The sequence below is a fragment of the Pelodiscus sinensis genome, chromosome 6 (assembly GCF_049634645.1).
Source record: "Pelodiscus sinensis isolate JC-2024 chromosome 6, ASM4963464v1, whole genome shotgun sequence".
Lineage (NCBI taxonomy): Eukaryota > Metazoa > Chordata > Testudines > Trionychidae > Pelodiscus > Pelodiscus sinensis.
In genome coordinates, this window is record NC_134716.1 from 118,155,677 (window position 1) to 118,172,053 (window position 16,377).

At 46.6% G+C, this 16,377-nt stretch overlaps 1 protein-coding gene across 1 annotated transcript in view; it reads left to right on the forward strand.

The window, feature by feature from the left end:
- LOXHD1 (lipoxygenase homology PLAT domains 1) overlaps positions 1-16,377 on the forward strand; it is a 288,412-nt gene that overhangs the window by 112,884 nt on the left and 159,151 nt on the right. Inside the window, exons 10-12 of the mRNA XM_025178253.2 lie at positions 4,104-4,202; positions 6,159-6,307; positions 14,552-14,675. Of these exons, the coding sequence (XP_025034038.2) occupies positions 4,104-4,202; positions 6,159-6,307; positions 14,552-14,675 (372 nt within the window). The remainder of the gene's footprint in view (positions 1-4,103; positions 4,203-6,158; positions 6,308-14,551; positions 14,676-16,377) is intronic.

Genomic DNA, 16,377 nt, shown 5'->3' on the forward strand with positions numbered 1-16,377 from the left:
CCCTCCCCCAGCACTTTCTGTTTTTAAAAAACGGTACTGATGAAATTCCCTCTGAGGGAATTTCAGGAGCCAGACAGCGTACATCCAATGGGTAACTGACAGCTAAGCAGAATAGCGTGGCAAAGCTTAAAGGGCATCAAGCTGGTCAACACCCAATTGCAAGTGGATTTTAAGTTGAAAGGAAAATAAGGAAGTGGTTTTAAATTTCTGAACAGCCTGGGATGTAGCCATAGGTTGTCCATAGCAATGGCTGCCTGGAAGTAAGAGTAGTTTAGAACAAGCCGGGATGCTATGGAGTAAATGAAACCTGTGATATGTATTTCTTTCTTGTTCCATGGGGCTGAAAAGCCCCAACCAAGATCAGGGCTTCATTGCATTTAGCGGCAGATATATAGAGCCCTGCAAATTTGTGGATCTCTGCTTTATATCTGCAGATATCTGCAGGTGTAGATGTGGCTATTTGCAGCTCATTTTTGCAGATATGGTTATGGATGGGGACACAAATTTTGTCTCCGCACTGGGCTCTAAGAATATAGTCCATCGTAAGGGACAGTTCTTGCCCCAAAGTGTACAGTTTAACTAGACAAGATGGGGAGAAGGGGGATCGTTATCTTCATCTGACACATGGCAAACAGATGCCCTGAGACCCAAAGAGAGATGAGTAATAGATATGTAGTTTTTTATAGAGAGGAGTGTTTTATAGAAGGGCCATGGTACAGTTGGGAATTGAGTTGAACCCCAGTCTGGTGCCAACAGTCACACGACCCTTCGGCTCCATAAAAAAACAACCCCGATCTCTTTAATGCTAGATAGCTCAAGCTAATGCCAGGTGGAATTACCAGTCAGTTTGCTTGGCTGTTGACAGCTGAACATGAGTGTGTTAGGAACATCCCAGGCAATAAAACACTTAACTACCACACCTCCTGCTTCTTCAGTACACCCATGTCAGTCAGTGCCACCCCATTACTTTCCAGGGATAGCATCCATGCAACCTTCCTGGGGGCTGCTATGTGAGTGCCACTTTGCTGGGTGAAGTGTTCCAGTGGAAGCCAGAATGCCTGTAAGTGTGCAGCATATCTGACTCCACAGCTAAAGAAGAGGACGGTTGGCGTTATACATGCTTAGGATGTACACTTGCAAGTTACAAGGGCTGTGCAGTAGTTACTGTGAACATGCAGGTACCTGGGGAAATAACTGAAAGCTCCAGGTTCCAGAAAAGCTGAAGTAGGATGTGTCTGAAACACATTTGTCAGCTATTTACTGAATAGCAGCCACGAACCTAAAAAGAATGTCAATTTCTTTAGCAGCTCCACAACAGGGAGCCAGCCCTACCTGTGATGGGCCCTCAGGGTTGCTGCTCTGCTCCAGCTGAGGTTCTGACAGCAGGTTTCCTGCCAGGGAATGGGGAGCTTAGCTTCTCTAAATCAGCACTCATTGGTCCGGCAACATCCGTGGTCCAGCTTCATTTTTAGTTAGGCAGACTACTTCTCCATGTGGCCAAGTTTCTTGCGCTCCCATAAAGTTTGTTTACAGCCACCAGTCCTGGCTCTCAGTGTTCTGGGCTGTTATTTAGCTCTAATTTACCCCAAATGTCTTCTAAGAGCCCAGTAAGCAGTGGAAGTGTCTGCAATGCTGCTAGACAATATTGACCTCTCATGGTTCAGTAAATTCTCTGGTTTGGCACCAGTCAGATCCAGAGGGGGCCAGGCTAAAGAGGTTCAACTTGTACCTGATACCAGAGCCCCTTGGCCTCTGGCACTGGGACACTCTTAGGGTCACAGCATGCATCCTCCTCCCTCAGATTGGGAACTCAAATTCTAATAATGCTGTGAATAACATGTGGGCACAGCAGTTCACTGGCAAGATCAAAGCTTTACACAGTCCTCGCTCTATCTTTGGCTATTAGAGAGGAGAACTCTCTGGGGTTTGCATCTCTTGCTGCTGCATTATCTGTACTGGCAAATGTCTTCAGGAGTCCTCCCTACCGAGAGTCAGGCTCTGCCCCGTCTTGTTATTTATTATTTTGGGTGTATGATTTTATTTTGTGAGGCTGCATTTGTGACAGGGGCTCTTCAGCTGCCAACTTGATTTTAGTCTGTTGAAAAAAGCAGTTGTGACAGGTACTATAGTTGCCATGCAACCCTCTTGCCAAATTTGCAGTTCTGCAGTTGCATTTCCTACATGTTCAACAAAAGCTCCTTAGCACACCTCAAAATAGGAGTATTGAAGACTTGTAGCAAACCACCCAGGAGCAGTCTCTAGACCAGGAAATATTTGGCAAATAACATAAAATAATGAAAATGTACAAGTAATTGTAGGGTGTTTTGTGGAGAGAGAACCATCACTGAATGCATTATTAGCTGTATGTTATTCACTCATGTCTCAAATATAGAGCTTGCCACCTAGTATAAAGAAAGATGAGCACTGCAACAATACAGTCAGTCGACTAATGTAGAGTGGGGGTTTTAAAATTGCTCAACATTGTCCTAAATTTCCTCCTATTGAAATCAGGGGGCATTTGCCCACATATATCAGTGGGACTAACCTTGGTCATGTCTGAATAATCCCATCGCATCCCTTGATTTGAGAGCATGGGAAATGGAAATATTCATACTTCTTATTGACATAAGTAATTTTTGGGCTTCTTAGTGCCACCACATATGCTATAGTAGGTTAGCACTGCAATGTCAAAGGTACTGTGCTTGATACTTTCATTTATTTATGGCTTTTTTATATCCTAGAAAGCAGCAGGATTTTTTTAACTGAAGGGAGTGATGGAATGAGATCTCTTCAAGTCTTTGTGCTTCTTCGGTTTAGAGTTCTTTCTTCTTGATCTGTTGTTGTTCCCTCTTGCTATGTTGCAAGGATAGCTGCAGTGGGGAGTTCAGATTTGGAGGGGTCAAATCTAAACCTGAGCAGGTGGTTGGGCGTCACGTATCATTGATGTTGGAGAAAAACAAGGCTACCGTAGACCTGGGACTGTGTGATGGCCATATGTCAGCATCACAATTTGCACCACTTGTGACCCTTGCTCAGACTTCTAGTAAAAAAGCCAAAGAACTGAATGAGAAGCGCTCTGAGAAGTGGACATCAAAGGTCGCTGAGATCTGCCCATGGCAAACACCTTCCAGGAATGGTTTGTACGCTTTCCATAGAGGCAGAGAAGCTGATCCACTGCTTAAGGCACTAGCAGGCCTGCCAATGGGGTGTGTGCAAAGGGGGAAGCTGCCCCCGGGCCCAGAAATGCAAAGGGGTCCAGGACTCCCGGCTGCTGCTATTGTGGCAGCGGTGATGGCTGGAGTCAGGGGTTCGATAAATTGCCACTGGGGCACCACGTGGGGTACTCCTTGCAAATATGCTGCTGGGGTGGGGGGCGGGGAGGCCTGGCTCCACCCCTTCTGCCAGATTCCTTGCAAAGAATACTTGCGCAAGAGGGCCAGTGTAGACAGGAACGTTAATTTCTAGCGGAAGAAAGCCCAATGGCTAAAATGGCCATCGGAGCTTTCTTGTGCAAGAGAGCGTCTACACTGGCACGGATGCTTTTGTGCAAAAGCAAATCTTTTGCGCAAAGGCACATGCCAGTATAGACGCTCTCTTGCGCAAATACTTTTAACGGAAAAACTTTTCCGTTAAAAGTATTTGCGCAAAATCATGCCAGTCTAGATGCAGCCCTTGGGTTTGAGACAGTATCAGACAGTATCAAGGTAGGATTAATTCTGGTAAAGGTTTGAGGAGTGTTTCAATTGCCTTGGCCAAGCTTTGGCTTTTTCTTCTTTATTGAGATGTTCTTGTATGTGTTGGCATTCTGGCTCTTCTTATAGTGGCAGTGTTAAAACCGCCAGGAAAAGGCTGTGAAATTCTGAGCCCCATAATGGCATAACTCCCCCGACTTCAGTGCTATCGGTATGTCACTTGGTCTCTTGCAACAGCTACCATTTTGTGTACTAACCATTATGAACAGTGGCTCCTAGCATCACATATTGGCCAAATGCTCTCCAGGCCTGTTGCACCCACAGTGGCAGGTCTTGTATGTATCAGTACATTTTATGTTGATCCATGTCTTTTATTCTTCATCTGATGGGCATTTCTCCCTCTCTTTGCAGTTAACAAGTACGTGGTCAGAGTGTTTACTGGAGACATTAGCGGCAGTGGAACAGATGCAGATGTCTTCATTAATATCTTTGGCGAGAATGGAGACACAGGTATTCAAATGCAAATCATTTCCTAAAATACTTTTCCCTGCTCTGCCCAAGGCGAGCCTGAAATCTGAACAACAAGCCGCACAATCTGGAAAATGCAAAATGATTTGGCTTTGTGAAAGGACCACAAATGGCCTATCTAGTTTAGGGTTTTTCAGGCCCATAATTTTCAGCAGGTGCAAGAGCAGAACAGCTGGAATATGAACAAGGTTCAGGCTTTTCTACCACTGCATCATCTCCTGCAAAGATTCCTGGTATAGACACCCGGGTGTGTGTAAGGCACTAAATAATCCACTAAAATATCCGATGTCAGCATGATACCAATTCATGAAGGGAGAGCAGCATGTTAGCAATTCCTTTTATGAAGCTGAGAAAAGAGCTTTGTCCTTGCATATGATTTCAGACTTTGTGGACTAAGATTGAATCACTGTCCATTTAAAGCATGATCATGTCACTGTTTGTATCGGCATTAAATTAAAATCAACTGCTAAGCTGCATTTATTTCATGAAACAGAGGCTGTAACAAAACAGGACACTATGGACTTGATTTTAGTAAACATTATGTTTTATCTATAAGATCAGAATAATAATTAGAGATGGGCCCACACTTAGCCCCAGCACATACCCTTACAAAAAAGCCTTCAAGACTTCAGTAAAAAGTGAAGTCTTTTCTATAGTTTCCTCTTCTATAGAGCATTAAATAGAGAATGATATTCTATGAAATGGTTCAGAAACATGTGGTGAAAGGATTTTATTCCCTATTAAATTCTATGGGTTTTTATAGTAATAACTGCACATCATGACTGGTGTCATCTCTGTTCAATACATGAACACTGTTCTATAAAAGCAAACTCTTCTATGTTCAGAAGTGTTCAAAATCCAAAATTAGATCCTAAATTTGGGAATAATTCCTCTCTCTATAGTATTCCGCAGCAAAATCTAGGATCCAAATGTCCCTGAGCTTTGAGGTATTAAAAATGTGGAATTCTTAAGTTTGTCTGTACCCTCAAAATAATTTAAATGGTTGAATAGACTTTTCAAAGCATAACTCTTTGAAATGTAGCAATGGAGAAAATATAAAAGCCACTTAGTCATGTATGTTTGAAAACTTCTGAGTGATGTAAGTAAATGTTATAAGGCGACCTCACCTGCAGCAGCCTCCTACAGCAAGTTCTGGCATAGCAGATGTGCCTGCCTCAGTTTCCCTTTCATAGAGAGTCACCTGCTTAATTGGTACTTCTCCTTACAGTCAGTTAATTACCAACACATAGTGTAAATAATGCCAGTAAGAATCCCAAACATAGTTTACTTCTCACACCCAGTGGATATGTAGTCCTTAAAATGCTGTTCTTTCCCCTGGGAATCCCCTAAGCCTCTCTGCTGTGAGTCCCTCCGTACCATACTCTTGCATCTCCAGCCACACCTGGGATCTTCATCCCATCTCTCCTGTCCTTTTGCCAGGACACCCACTCTACTTTCAGCCCTTTCAGGTGAGGAACAGCCCCACTCTTTCCAGTGGGAACCCTTCCCACTGCTCTTCTGGGAGCCCTTCTGCCCACTGGCTTCAGCTCAGAGATGTCCATTGGTAAATCCATCCTCTGCTTCCTTGCCTTCTGCCCTCTCCAGCCCTGGGCTCCAGCTCTCCCACTTGAAAGCCAGCAGTTAACTCCCTCTGCAGCTCTCCTGCCTTCAGTCCTCCAGCCCTGGCTTGTGGGGATCTGCCCGCAAACCCCACTTCCTGCTCTCCCACTTTTTTGTGTGCTGAAGGAATGGTGCTGTCTCATTGGCCTATAAGGTTCCCTGTCTTCTACTGCCCACACTGACTAGAAGCAGTGCCCAGGACTGGTTGATTTAGTCAGAAGGTAGCATTACTGGAGATAGATTTTTTTTAAATGCATAAATATGTCCTGATACTATGATCAATTTTTTACCCACCTCATTTGCTTTTGTTTTGCGTAGGAGAGAGGAGATTGGACAATGACAAGGACAACTTTGAAAAGGGAGCAGAGGACAAGTTCACCCTTGATGCTCCCAATTTGGGAAAATTACGGAAAATGACCATCGGCCATAATAACAAGGGTGGCTCTGCTGGCTGGTTCCTGGACAAGGTTAGTTATTCCGTAGGAGTCAGTTAATGCAGGATGCCCAGGGACCAAGATGTCTCACTTTTCATCCACCCGCTGGTTCGATACCAACAGACCCAAGCACTCACTGTTAATTCGGTAATTCAGGGGTTTTTTTTTGTTACTCAGAGAAGTGTGAATCAGGCACAGGCCTGCTGAGTCCACAGTTGCGGACCCCAGGGCAGAGTGTCACTAGGCTCCCATGCACACACTAGCCACGCCCACACGGATGTGGCCCACCTGACATTTGGGCCGTGCTGCACCTGCGCTGGTAGGTGCCCAGCAACATGGCCAGGGCTCCCACATGCCTGCCCAGTGGGGTTTCCAACTGTCTAATCCACAGACTCTTGTTGTGACCCCTGCCCTGCCCCTTCCCTTAGGCCACCCTCCTGTCTACCTCCTTAGCCAAATCCCTGCTTCCAAACACTTTTCCCTTTCCAGCCACACACTCTCGCCGAAATTAATTTAATTTGGGGTAGAGCAAATGAATCAAATGCCTCAACTTCTTACAATATAGAAACCATGACCATGCAGTGAGTATATCACATTTGGGCAGAATAACAGAAATCCTCCATGCTATATCAGAGTCCTTTTGTTACAAGAGGATCCAACTCCTGCAGAGCCCGACACAGGTACCATTCCAGAAGGTGAGCTCTTGTCAGTGGGAATTGTAGGTTTCCATGTCAGAAAGTTATGTAGAATGATCCATGTTCTATCTGCAGATTCACCCTGATTCATTTTCAGCAATTCCAGGCATATCTATAATCCTGGTGTATGAGATCTTCAAGGAACACCTGTGGTAGGTGCTGCAGGACATGGTGTTGGTGATGCAGGAGATGGCATATTTGCTGCTGAGTTATTACTGAACCAGCTCCCCAAAATGATCTTTATGGAGCGCTGTACTAGATGGTGTCATTTTTCAGATGAGATGCAAGACTAGGATTGTAAATATATTAAAAAGATTCTGATTAACACTGAAATTATGTGGCAATGAGTATCACAGTAATTAGACCTAAGCCAAGCATTATAGCCCACACAATTCACTCTTTAAACTTTTTGATTAGTTCAATTATGCCCTTATTAAGAAGCTCATCTACTTAACTGTGATCCAATGATAAAAGCACATGTTAGTTTAATGCTTGTTTGACAACCTGCAACAGAACTACCATAATACCTTGGGAATTTGAATTATTCTCACATTATATATATAGTTGCCCATTGTCTGTGGGTCTGTAACGCTGATGTACACGGCTACACCTCCTGGCCGTGTACGTCAGCACCCTGCCTCCCTTCCTCTCCCTCCGTGGCAGTTTGGCCGAGCGCTGCGCCGCTCAGCTGTGCCCCGGCAGGGGAGCAAGCGGCGGCAAGTGGCCGTTTGGGGTCCACGCTCCCAGCTGAGCTTGCTGCCTGCTGCTTGCCGCTTACCACCAAAAAGCTGCTTGCCCTCCCCCCCGCTGGGGCCCAGCTCAGCACTGCTCAGATGGGCCTGGCGGCAGCGTGCCACAGGGGGAAGGGAAGGGGGGGGGCGGGACGCCACGCAGGGAGGGGAAGGGGGCGGGGATGGCCGGAAGGGGGGTGGGAAGCAGAGCTGGGGGAGGATCGGGGGGTTCTGGGGCTGGAGGGGAGAATGGGGGGGCCTGGAGGAAGGGGGGAGGGAAGCAGTGATGGCGGGGAGTGTCCGGGGGAACATGGGGCTGGCCGGCAGGAAGAGGGGATGGGAAGCCGAGCTGGGGGGGGCGGATCGGGGGCTGTGGGGCTGGATGGGAGGAAGGGGGTGGGAAGCAGAGCTGGGGGGGGGCGGATCGGGGGCTGTGGGGCTGGACGGGAGGAAGGGGGTGGGAAGCAGAGCTGGGGGGGGCGGATCGGGGGCTGTGGGGCTGGACAGGAGGAAGGGGGTGGGAAGCAGAGCTGGGGGGGGCGGATCGGGGGCTGTGGGGCTGGACGGGAGGAGGAGGGTGGGAAGCAGACCTGGCGAGGGGTGCGGTGTAGTCACTGGCCGTAGCCGGACCACAAACGGCCGCAGCCGGACCGCAAACGGCCGCTTGCCGCCACTTGCTCCCCGGCCGCAACCCAGCTGAGTGGCACTGGTGCTGCGCTGCTCAGCTGAGCCCCAGTGGGACAGGAAGGGGGCAGGGCCGTGTATGTCACCGCCCCGCCCCCCTCCCTCGCGGCAGCCCAGCTGAGCAGGCAGCACTCAGCCAAGCGCCACGGCGGGAGGGAAGGGGAAGGGGGTGGGGAAAGACGGAAGGGAGAGAGAGGCAGGAGGAGGAGGAGAAGAGAAAGGGAGAGTGAGAGGCAGGAGGGGGAGAAGAGAAAGAAAGAGATGGAGAGAGAGGCAGGAGGCAGAGGAGAGCTGGGGGTGGGGAGGTAGTAGGAGGAGAAAGAGAGAGACAGAGTGAGAGAGCTCAGGAGAGAAAACCTGAAAATCCTGTCTTATGATGGGCTAATTGGCTAGTCTTATCTTACAATAATATGCACCATTTTGGAATCATGGATAAATGTAAAACGCAGAGGAAAGAAATGTTAATAAAATAGTGATGTCTCCTTTCAAAGCGTCACCACCACAACCTTCTCTGTTGTTGTTTGCACCATGATCATGCCCAGAGACAGACCCTTTTTCTTTTTTAAAGGAGCTATTGGTCTAAATAGACAGCCAAAGGCTAAGGAAGAGGAAGTATGATGATTCCCAAATTTGAAGATTAAACAACTTGCTCAGGAGGTCTATGGAGGAAATGGGGCTAGATCTCCTATGTGTCAATTCAATGCCTTGACCTCGAGGCCAATTTCTCTGTCTCTCTGACTTAGCCTTTACCTTGGGGTCATGCAGTATGGTTCACTGCTATCTCTTCCCACAGCAAGGATTGCAGAAAGGCTGGCATGCCCCAGTTATTAGTATCATTTTATTTGCTAAGTGCCAGCAGTGTGCGTGCGTCCTGTTAGCTTGACAGAGTTAAGTCTCCAGTCAGACAGCTCATTGTAATTCAAGATGCTGAAGCTGGGCAGACCTTTCATCCATTGGTTGCTGGCTGTAGGGACAGTTTGGCAGGTTCCTCTATCACAGAGGTGCTCAACCTTTGTAGGATTGAGCCCTTGCAGAGGAAAGTTAAAGGTTAGAAAGGTAGATGCCCAGTGAAACTGGAAATGAGACAATAACAATGGTCCCAGTTCAATCAAGTCATTCCTTAGAAGTTCCCTGCAGCGTGTTTTATAACAGATTATAAACACACGTAATTCATTGAGTTCAAACTCCTGTTTCTCTCCTCTCAGGCAGAAAAAGGTTAAAGAGTATTTAGATAACTTGAATAGATTGACATCAGCAGGACCTGATGAGGACCCCCTAGAGAGTGGAAGGAATCAGTGTCTGAACCATTGGCAAAAAGACAATGACTGTATTATATCGAGTTGCATTACTAGGAATATCACATGTAAAACAAGTCAGATAATTGTTCTGACCTATTTAGGTCTAAAGTGTGCGGGAGTTCAGAGGCGAGCAAGAAATATGATTAAAGATCAAGAAAAAAAAAAAGAAGCGCTGTGAATTAATGTTATGTGAACTCAGCAAGTTCTCTTTGGAGAAAAGCAGTCGGAAGCGTGAAGAGGTTAACTGCCTGCAGCTATGCAAATAGTTTTTATGAAGGATTAATGATTTTTCTTAGTCAGCAAGGTCAGGATGGGAAGCTCGTCTTAGTAGGGGAGAGGTAAAAGGTGGGTTCAATAGTAGAAAAGGTACAGTGAACATGCAGACATTGGACTATGCTGTAAAATGAGGGTTAGAATTGTTTTCACAGGACACAGTCACAGATAGATGAGATTACACTCCGGTTTGAGAGAGATGATTTAGGAGTAATGAATTCTGAATTCAGTTTTGCACATTAACAGGGAGCTGGGGGTAATTGGTCCAGTAGAGGTTCTTCTGCATCCTGCTGGAAATTGTTTATGCAGGTTCAGATCCAAAGCCAATGGATTTCAGTAACCTCCATGTTCCTATGGCTAAAAGAGAGTTGAATAGGTATGTGATCCAGGAAGCAAAGAACTGAACCATGCCTTCGCAGCTCCAATGTAAAGAAGTCTCCCCCAGAGTCCTTCCTACAGAGTTGAATGATAATACGGATATCTGAGTCCATCACATTGAATTCAAGCTAAGCTAGGATTGCAGAACATGTTTGTTAAACCTGTCAGATGGTGCTTGTTTGAAGGAGTGCACGAAGGGCTGGATGCTCTTGAGGGTGAGCCATGGGACAAGGGGTTGAGGCTCTTTGATTCTATGGTAGTCTTTAATTACATGGTCACATGCTGTTTTTCCCATAACACCCCTGTCCCTTTCTTTACACAGGATGGACACTGCTCAGCTAATGACCAACCATTCAATAATTTGTTAATCCTCCTTGTCACAAGTCAAATCCTGCTCTTAATACAGAGTTATGAATTTCCTCAACAGCTAGTCTATGGCATTCGTCACTAGGATTGGCGTGTTTCCCAAATGTTAATACATTTATCTTCACAACACCTCGGTGAGGAAGGGGAGCACTATTACCCCCATGTTACCACTGGGGAAATGAGAAGAGAGATTCAGGTCAAAAGCAGGGATGTAAATACTCATTTTAAAAGTTAGTGGTTAAATGATATAATTTTACTCCTATAATCATTTCACCATGGATGTCTGGTACAGAGCAGCTGAGGTCTCTTGGCAGGGGCTGCTCCAGAAAGGAGCCCCACAGCTGTGATTCTGCTGGCTAGCCCACTGTGGACAGGAGGCTCCCCCAACCTGGTCATGCACGGGCAGGGCTGCTCCAGCCTAGCCAAACCATGGGTGGGGGGCTGCTCTGGCCAGGCTCAGCCCTCTGGTTAACCAGTTATAGGGAAGGCCTGCTAATAAGGCTAATACTTACTGAACAACCGGGTAACCAGTTATCCTTATATATCCTTTAGTGCAAAGTGTCCACTAATTTTGGGTATCCACTATTAGCTATGTAGGGCCTGATCTTTTTAGAGTATTTAGCATGATACAGTCCTTATATCTTCAAAGCACAGCTTCCATTGATTTCAAAGGTAGCTGTGAGTGCTCAGAACTGCTGCAAACCAGATTCTTGTTGTCCTCAGCTGGGCATCCAGAAAAGGAGGAACACACAATTAGTGGCCATTGATTAAAACGATTTCCGCAGCATCTCTCAGGCACTCTGTGGCAAAGGCAGAGCGAAAATCCAGTTCTCCTGAGAAGCCTTCAACTGCTTTAATCATGAGATCAGCCTTTCTCATCCTGTTCCTCATTTACTATTCACTTTCTGCAACTGGAGTAGGGGGGTCTAACAGACAACAGTCTCCTTAACTACACAACCCCAACTCACGGTCAGCACAATGGAAGGGTGGGAACTGAAACTGTGCAAACTATTATAACATGGCCAAATGTGGACGGTTTTCCATGGACATAGCAAAAGGCACATTTGTGACATAAAGGTCACCGCGCCTCCCAAATTGCAAGTCTCTGCACCAAAGCATGGTGATGCTAGAGTTCCCCAATAAAATGGTCATATGACTATTTTTAAATGGCAAAATAAATATTTCCCTATTATCTGAAATAACTAAACCATTTTTGCTAACATTTCAAAGAAAAAGAACAGACACGCAGCATAGAAAATTTTAGCCCAAACTGTTAAAATGTGACAAAGTTATAAGCCACTGAAATCATGGGCTTATAATGTCAGGCAAGCTGAACTGTGGGTGTCTCACTACCTCTCCAGGTTATAAAGTAAGTAAAGAAATTTCATGTACATTCCCCACAACCTCGCGTAGAGTTGATTTACTGATTGACCCCAGCAGAGGCTCTGACACAGTATTTTTGAAGCCTAGGTGACATGACAAGAAATGCAAGTCTTATCTCACTCTTTAATATCATTACTGTGACCGAAACCCAAGTGTGCCATTTAAACTGCTCAGTGGAAACAGAGAAAATAAGGAACAGAGCCCCGGGGAATCCCTCTGATAAGTGGGAACAGACCAGAAGAAAAAGAGCCTCATTAGGATACTATAAATAGTCCCTGCATGACAGGCTTTAGACCGACTTCATTTAGATCTGTGATGTCACAGACACAGGGGAGGTGACAAGGGGCAGAGCAGTAACTGGGAAGATAGTTGGGAATAGCAACAAAGTAGATTATGGACTGTGAGTTTGACATGAAACTCAGCCAAAATGTCGGCAGCCCCGGGTTTGGAGGTGCAGGGTAAAACCTAACAGAGTTTGTCTTTCTCCTGGTGCTCCCTTTTCCCCAGTATGTTCTACGGCTAGTAAAGAGAGCTCAGCTCTGTCAGACCCAGACACATGTGTTAAATAGCTCTGGTAGGGCCTCTCCCACTTGTGGAGTGCTGGATGTTGTGGCCTAGTTGTTTAGGCTCAGAGTGAGCTAGCTGCCAGCTCTAAACATAAAATGAAATGTGGGTAAAGACCTTAAAGTGAAACATAAAAAAGTATTAGTCTATGAGAGATGGTTCCTAACCATTGATACACCTATTGTGATGGCTACTGGGCACTGTTAGTATAGACATAGACGCCAATTTTCCCTCTAGCTGGGGGGTGCTTAACCCCTCCCCCCCACATCTGCCCCAGGCCCTGTCCCATTCCTATCCTTCCCTCAAGCCCGGCCCCTGCTCCACCCCTGTCCCTTCCGTTTCACCCTTCCTCCAACCCCCCTCCTCTGCTTGCTTCTTCCCCGCCTCCTCCCCTGAGTGTGCCCCATCCCCACTTCTCCCCTTCCGTCCTGGAGCTTCTTGAACACCATGAATCAGCTGTTCATGATGCTCGGGAAGCACTGGGTCAGCGGGTGAGGAGTTGGTCCTCAGGATCACCAATGGATGAGAGGTGTGGGGGGAGGGCAGAAAGGTGGGGGAAGTTGGCTACTGGTGGGTGCTCAGCAGCCACTGATTTTTCCCCGTGGATGCCTATGTGCTCAGTTCACATGTACCTTAGTGGAGCAGTATTTTTAGGCTCCAGTGCCCCACTGTTGTCTGATTTCTCAGATGTGCAGTACCACGCAGAGTCTGGAGACAAGCTCCATTCCAGGTTCAGAATGATGCTGTTAGATCTGGAGCCAGTTGGCAGTTCCAGCTACAAATAAATCTTCAATGATTGCTAAATCCGGGAGTCACTGGTGTCTGGATTTTGGCATAAATATTTCTCGGACTCTGTCCTTCTGGCCTCGAAGGCTGAGGGAAATAAACATTCTAGCCTAGACAGCAAATCTTCTTTACAAAGACATTCACCACCAATATGAGTGGAGAGAGATATTTTTCACATACAGCAGAAAATCTGTTCTCCTATAATGGTGCAATAATGCTAAGGAAAGTTGCAGTGTTTTGAAGCATAGGACATAGAAATAGTCATAGCTGTTCAGACGAATGGTTCCTCTAGTCTAGTATCCTGCCTCTGGTAGTCCAAGATACTTCAGCAAAAGGACAAGAAACTGCAATGGCTACTAGCTAGGATGCAAAACCATACTTTGAAAGTCCGTAGTCTTTATTTGCCACTTGGGAGGGATCACTTGATGATTACGGATTCTGTTCATTTCCTCTGAAACATCTGGGCTTTGGGCAGTGGTGCAAGACAGGATCTGCACTAGATGGATCATTGTCCTGACCCAGGAGAGCTCTTCTGTTCTAACTAGCAGCTGTTTCTGCAATAGGTTCACTCACTGTTCTGCATTGCAGAGACAGGATGCTGAACTGTGAAAGCAGGAAGCTGCTATTTCAGTAACTGGGTGAAATTCTCTAGCCTGTGTTATGCAGAGGCCAGACTAGATCTAATGGTCTTGCCTGGCCTTAAAATCTATGAAATTTTTTTTGAAAAAGGCGTTGTCATGGGGTTTCCAGTTTAGCTGCCATCCAGCGTGAGGATCGAGAGGCGGCAAAAAGCAAACTCTACAGAAGTGTAAAGCAGGCCACTTGGATGCTCTCTAGGGCAGCTGGCTCTCTAGGAGGGAGCAGATTCTGACAAAGTTCACTAAGCATAATACCCACATTAAAAGATGATGTAGGGGCTCATTGGCTACGGCTCTTTGTCAGCCACAACTGTGGAAGGGATGGTTCCATTTTGTTCTCTAGGAATTGTATTTCACGTCGGTGAAAGCAGAATGGGCCACTGAAATGCTGCACCTCGCTGCTGTTTTTCATCTCTCTGTGTAACGCCTCCCGTAGCTTTGCTCTCATCTCCGTCATATAAACCAGATCCTCTTCTCCTAGGTGATCATTGAAGACATTGGCAATAAATCAGTGTACGAATTCCCAGTTGGACGCTGGTTTGCATTGGACGAAGATGATGGGAAAATCCAGCGGGACATTCTTGTGGGAGGAAGTGAGGCCACAGGTAAAGGCAGCTCTCCAGAGTCTGGGGTACGGGGGCAAGGAGAATTGGAGAGGATGCAAAGCTCCAGGTTTAAATAGAAATAAAATTCCATCCAAAAAAATGGAGTGTGACAAGTGAATATCTGCCTCCAGCATGGTCATCCACATAGCTGACTAGCAGGTTAGGATTGGAGAGGCAGTGTCCATTCCTTCATGATCCTTGGTCCATAGGGACCTGTGCTGTGTGGAGATTAAGGCTGTTCAGAGGTGGGTAATCCACTAATCGTGTAGTTGATAAAATGTTTATCGATTACATGATTAGTCAGTAAGGGAGGGCTCCCCCAGACCTGGCTTGCGCTGGGTCTAGGAGCCACCTCTGCTGTGGCTCTGCAGTTTAAATGTACTAAGAGCCTGGCTCTTACTACATTTAAACTACAGAGGTGCAGTGGGGGAGTAGATCCCGGACTCAGCATGAGCTGGGACTGAGCAATCCCCGATAGAGGCAGCAGTAGGAGCAGGGGTGGGGCAGGCGAAGCTGCAAAGACAATGATGGGGGGGAACCGGCTTTTAAACTGGCTTTCCCCTGCACTGGCTTCTGCTTCCCCCCTCTTGCTGCCTCTGTATCAGAGGCAACTAGTGTGGGGATGGGAAAGTGATAAGCCTAGGCTAGGAGACTACTCAACTACTCGCTTGTATCTCTAGTGGAGATCTCTAGCCATGCCTTGTTTAGAAGGTAACATGTCCGTCTGTGATTTGTCATGACCTGCTGTGGACCAAACATCTGAGGTATGTCAGTTCTCCAATGCCCAGCTCATAATGCGCAGTAGTTGTACGACGTGTCCATTGGCCTGGATCATAAAGCACCTATGTAAGCCGTTCCCCAAGCTGATGGCTAATGGAAGAAGGATCCAGTGTATGTGTGAGCTGTCAGCCTTCAGAGTGTGGGCAGCTAATGCCAAGTAGCTTAATCATTTTATCAGTGCTACTGGTGAAAAAGCTACCAACGTGCAGCTGCTTGATCCATTTTATATTTGATACTATTGGCTGGGAAGCGGAATCTTCTTTTGCAACACATTAGGTGCAGTTCCAAACTCCAAGACACATAAACCTCACTACAATGGGTGTCCCTAATCTGGGAACCCCCATGCTACAGTTAAGGAAGAGGCTCTGCATGTTGCCACTCTCCATCTCCATCGCTGGGGGAATGGCAGCATGCAGAGCTACTTCCCCTGAGGCTTTTCCCATAGCTGTGGTGCTTGGGAGTGGGAGGGAGCACAGAGCCACATCTGCACCTGGGAGTGGGCAGCAGGTAAGTGCCCCACCTCTACCCCTCATACCCAGACCCTGCAGCGCCCTTCTTGGCCCCATGCAATCTTTAATCTGGCATAAACTTTTTCCCCTAGAGTTGCCAGATTAAAGAGGTTCAAGTGTATTGACTTTATGATTGTCTAACTTAATCAGAACACAGGCAAACACATGTTTTATCATTGCCTGAGGACATCTAAGCATAGTGTCAGTACGGCAAATTACTGCTGGTCAATGGGACGATTCTGATTCTGTTGGTAGCATTGCCTATATTTCTTTGTTCGTATAGAGAGGAACATCAAGAGCATACTAATAATATTTCTGCATGTTGCCGAGGTTCTTAGCTGCATATCACTACCTGCAACCACTTGAGAGCCTAGAATTCATCCCAGCGAGCTCCATGTGAAACCTACTGGGGA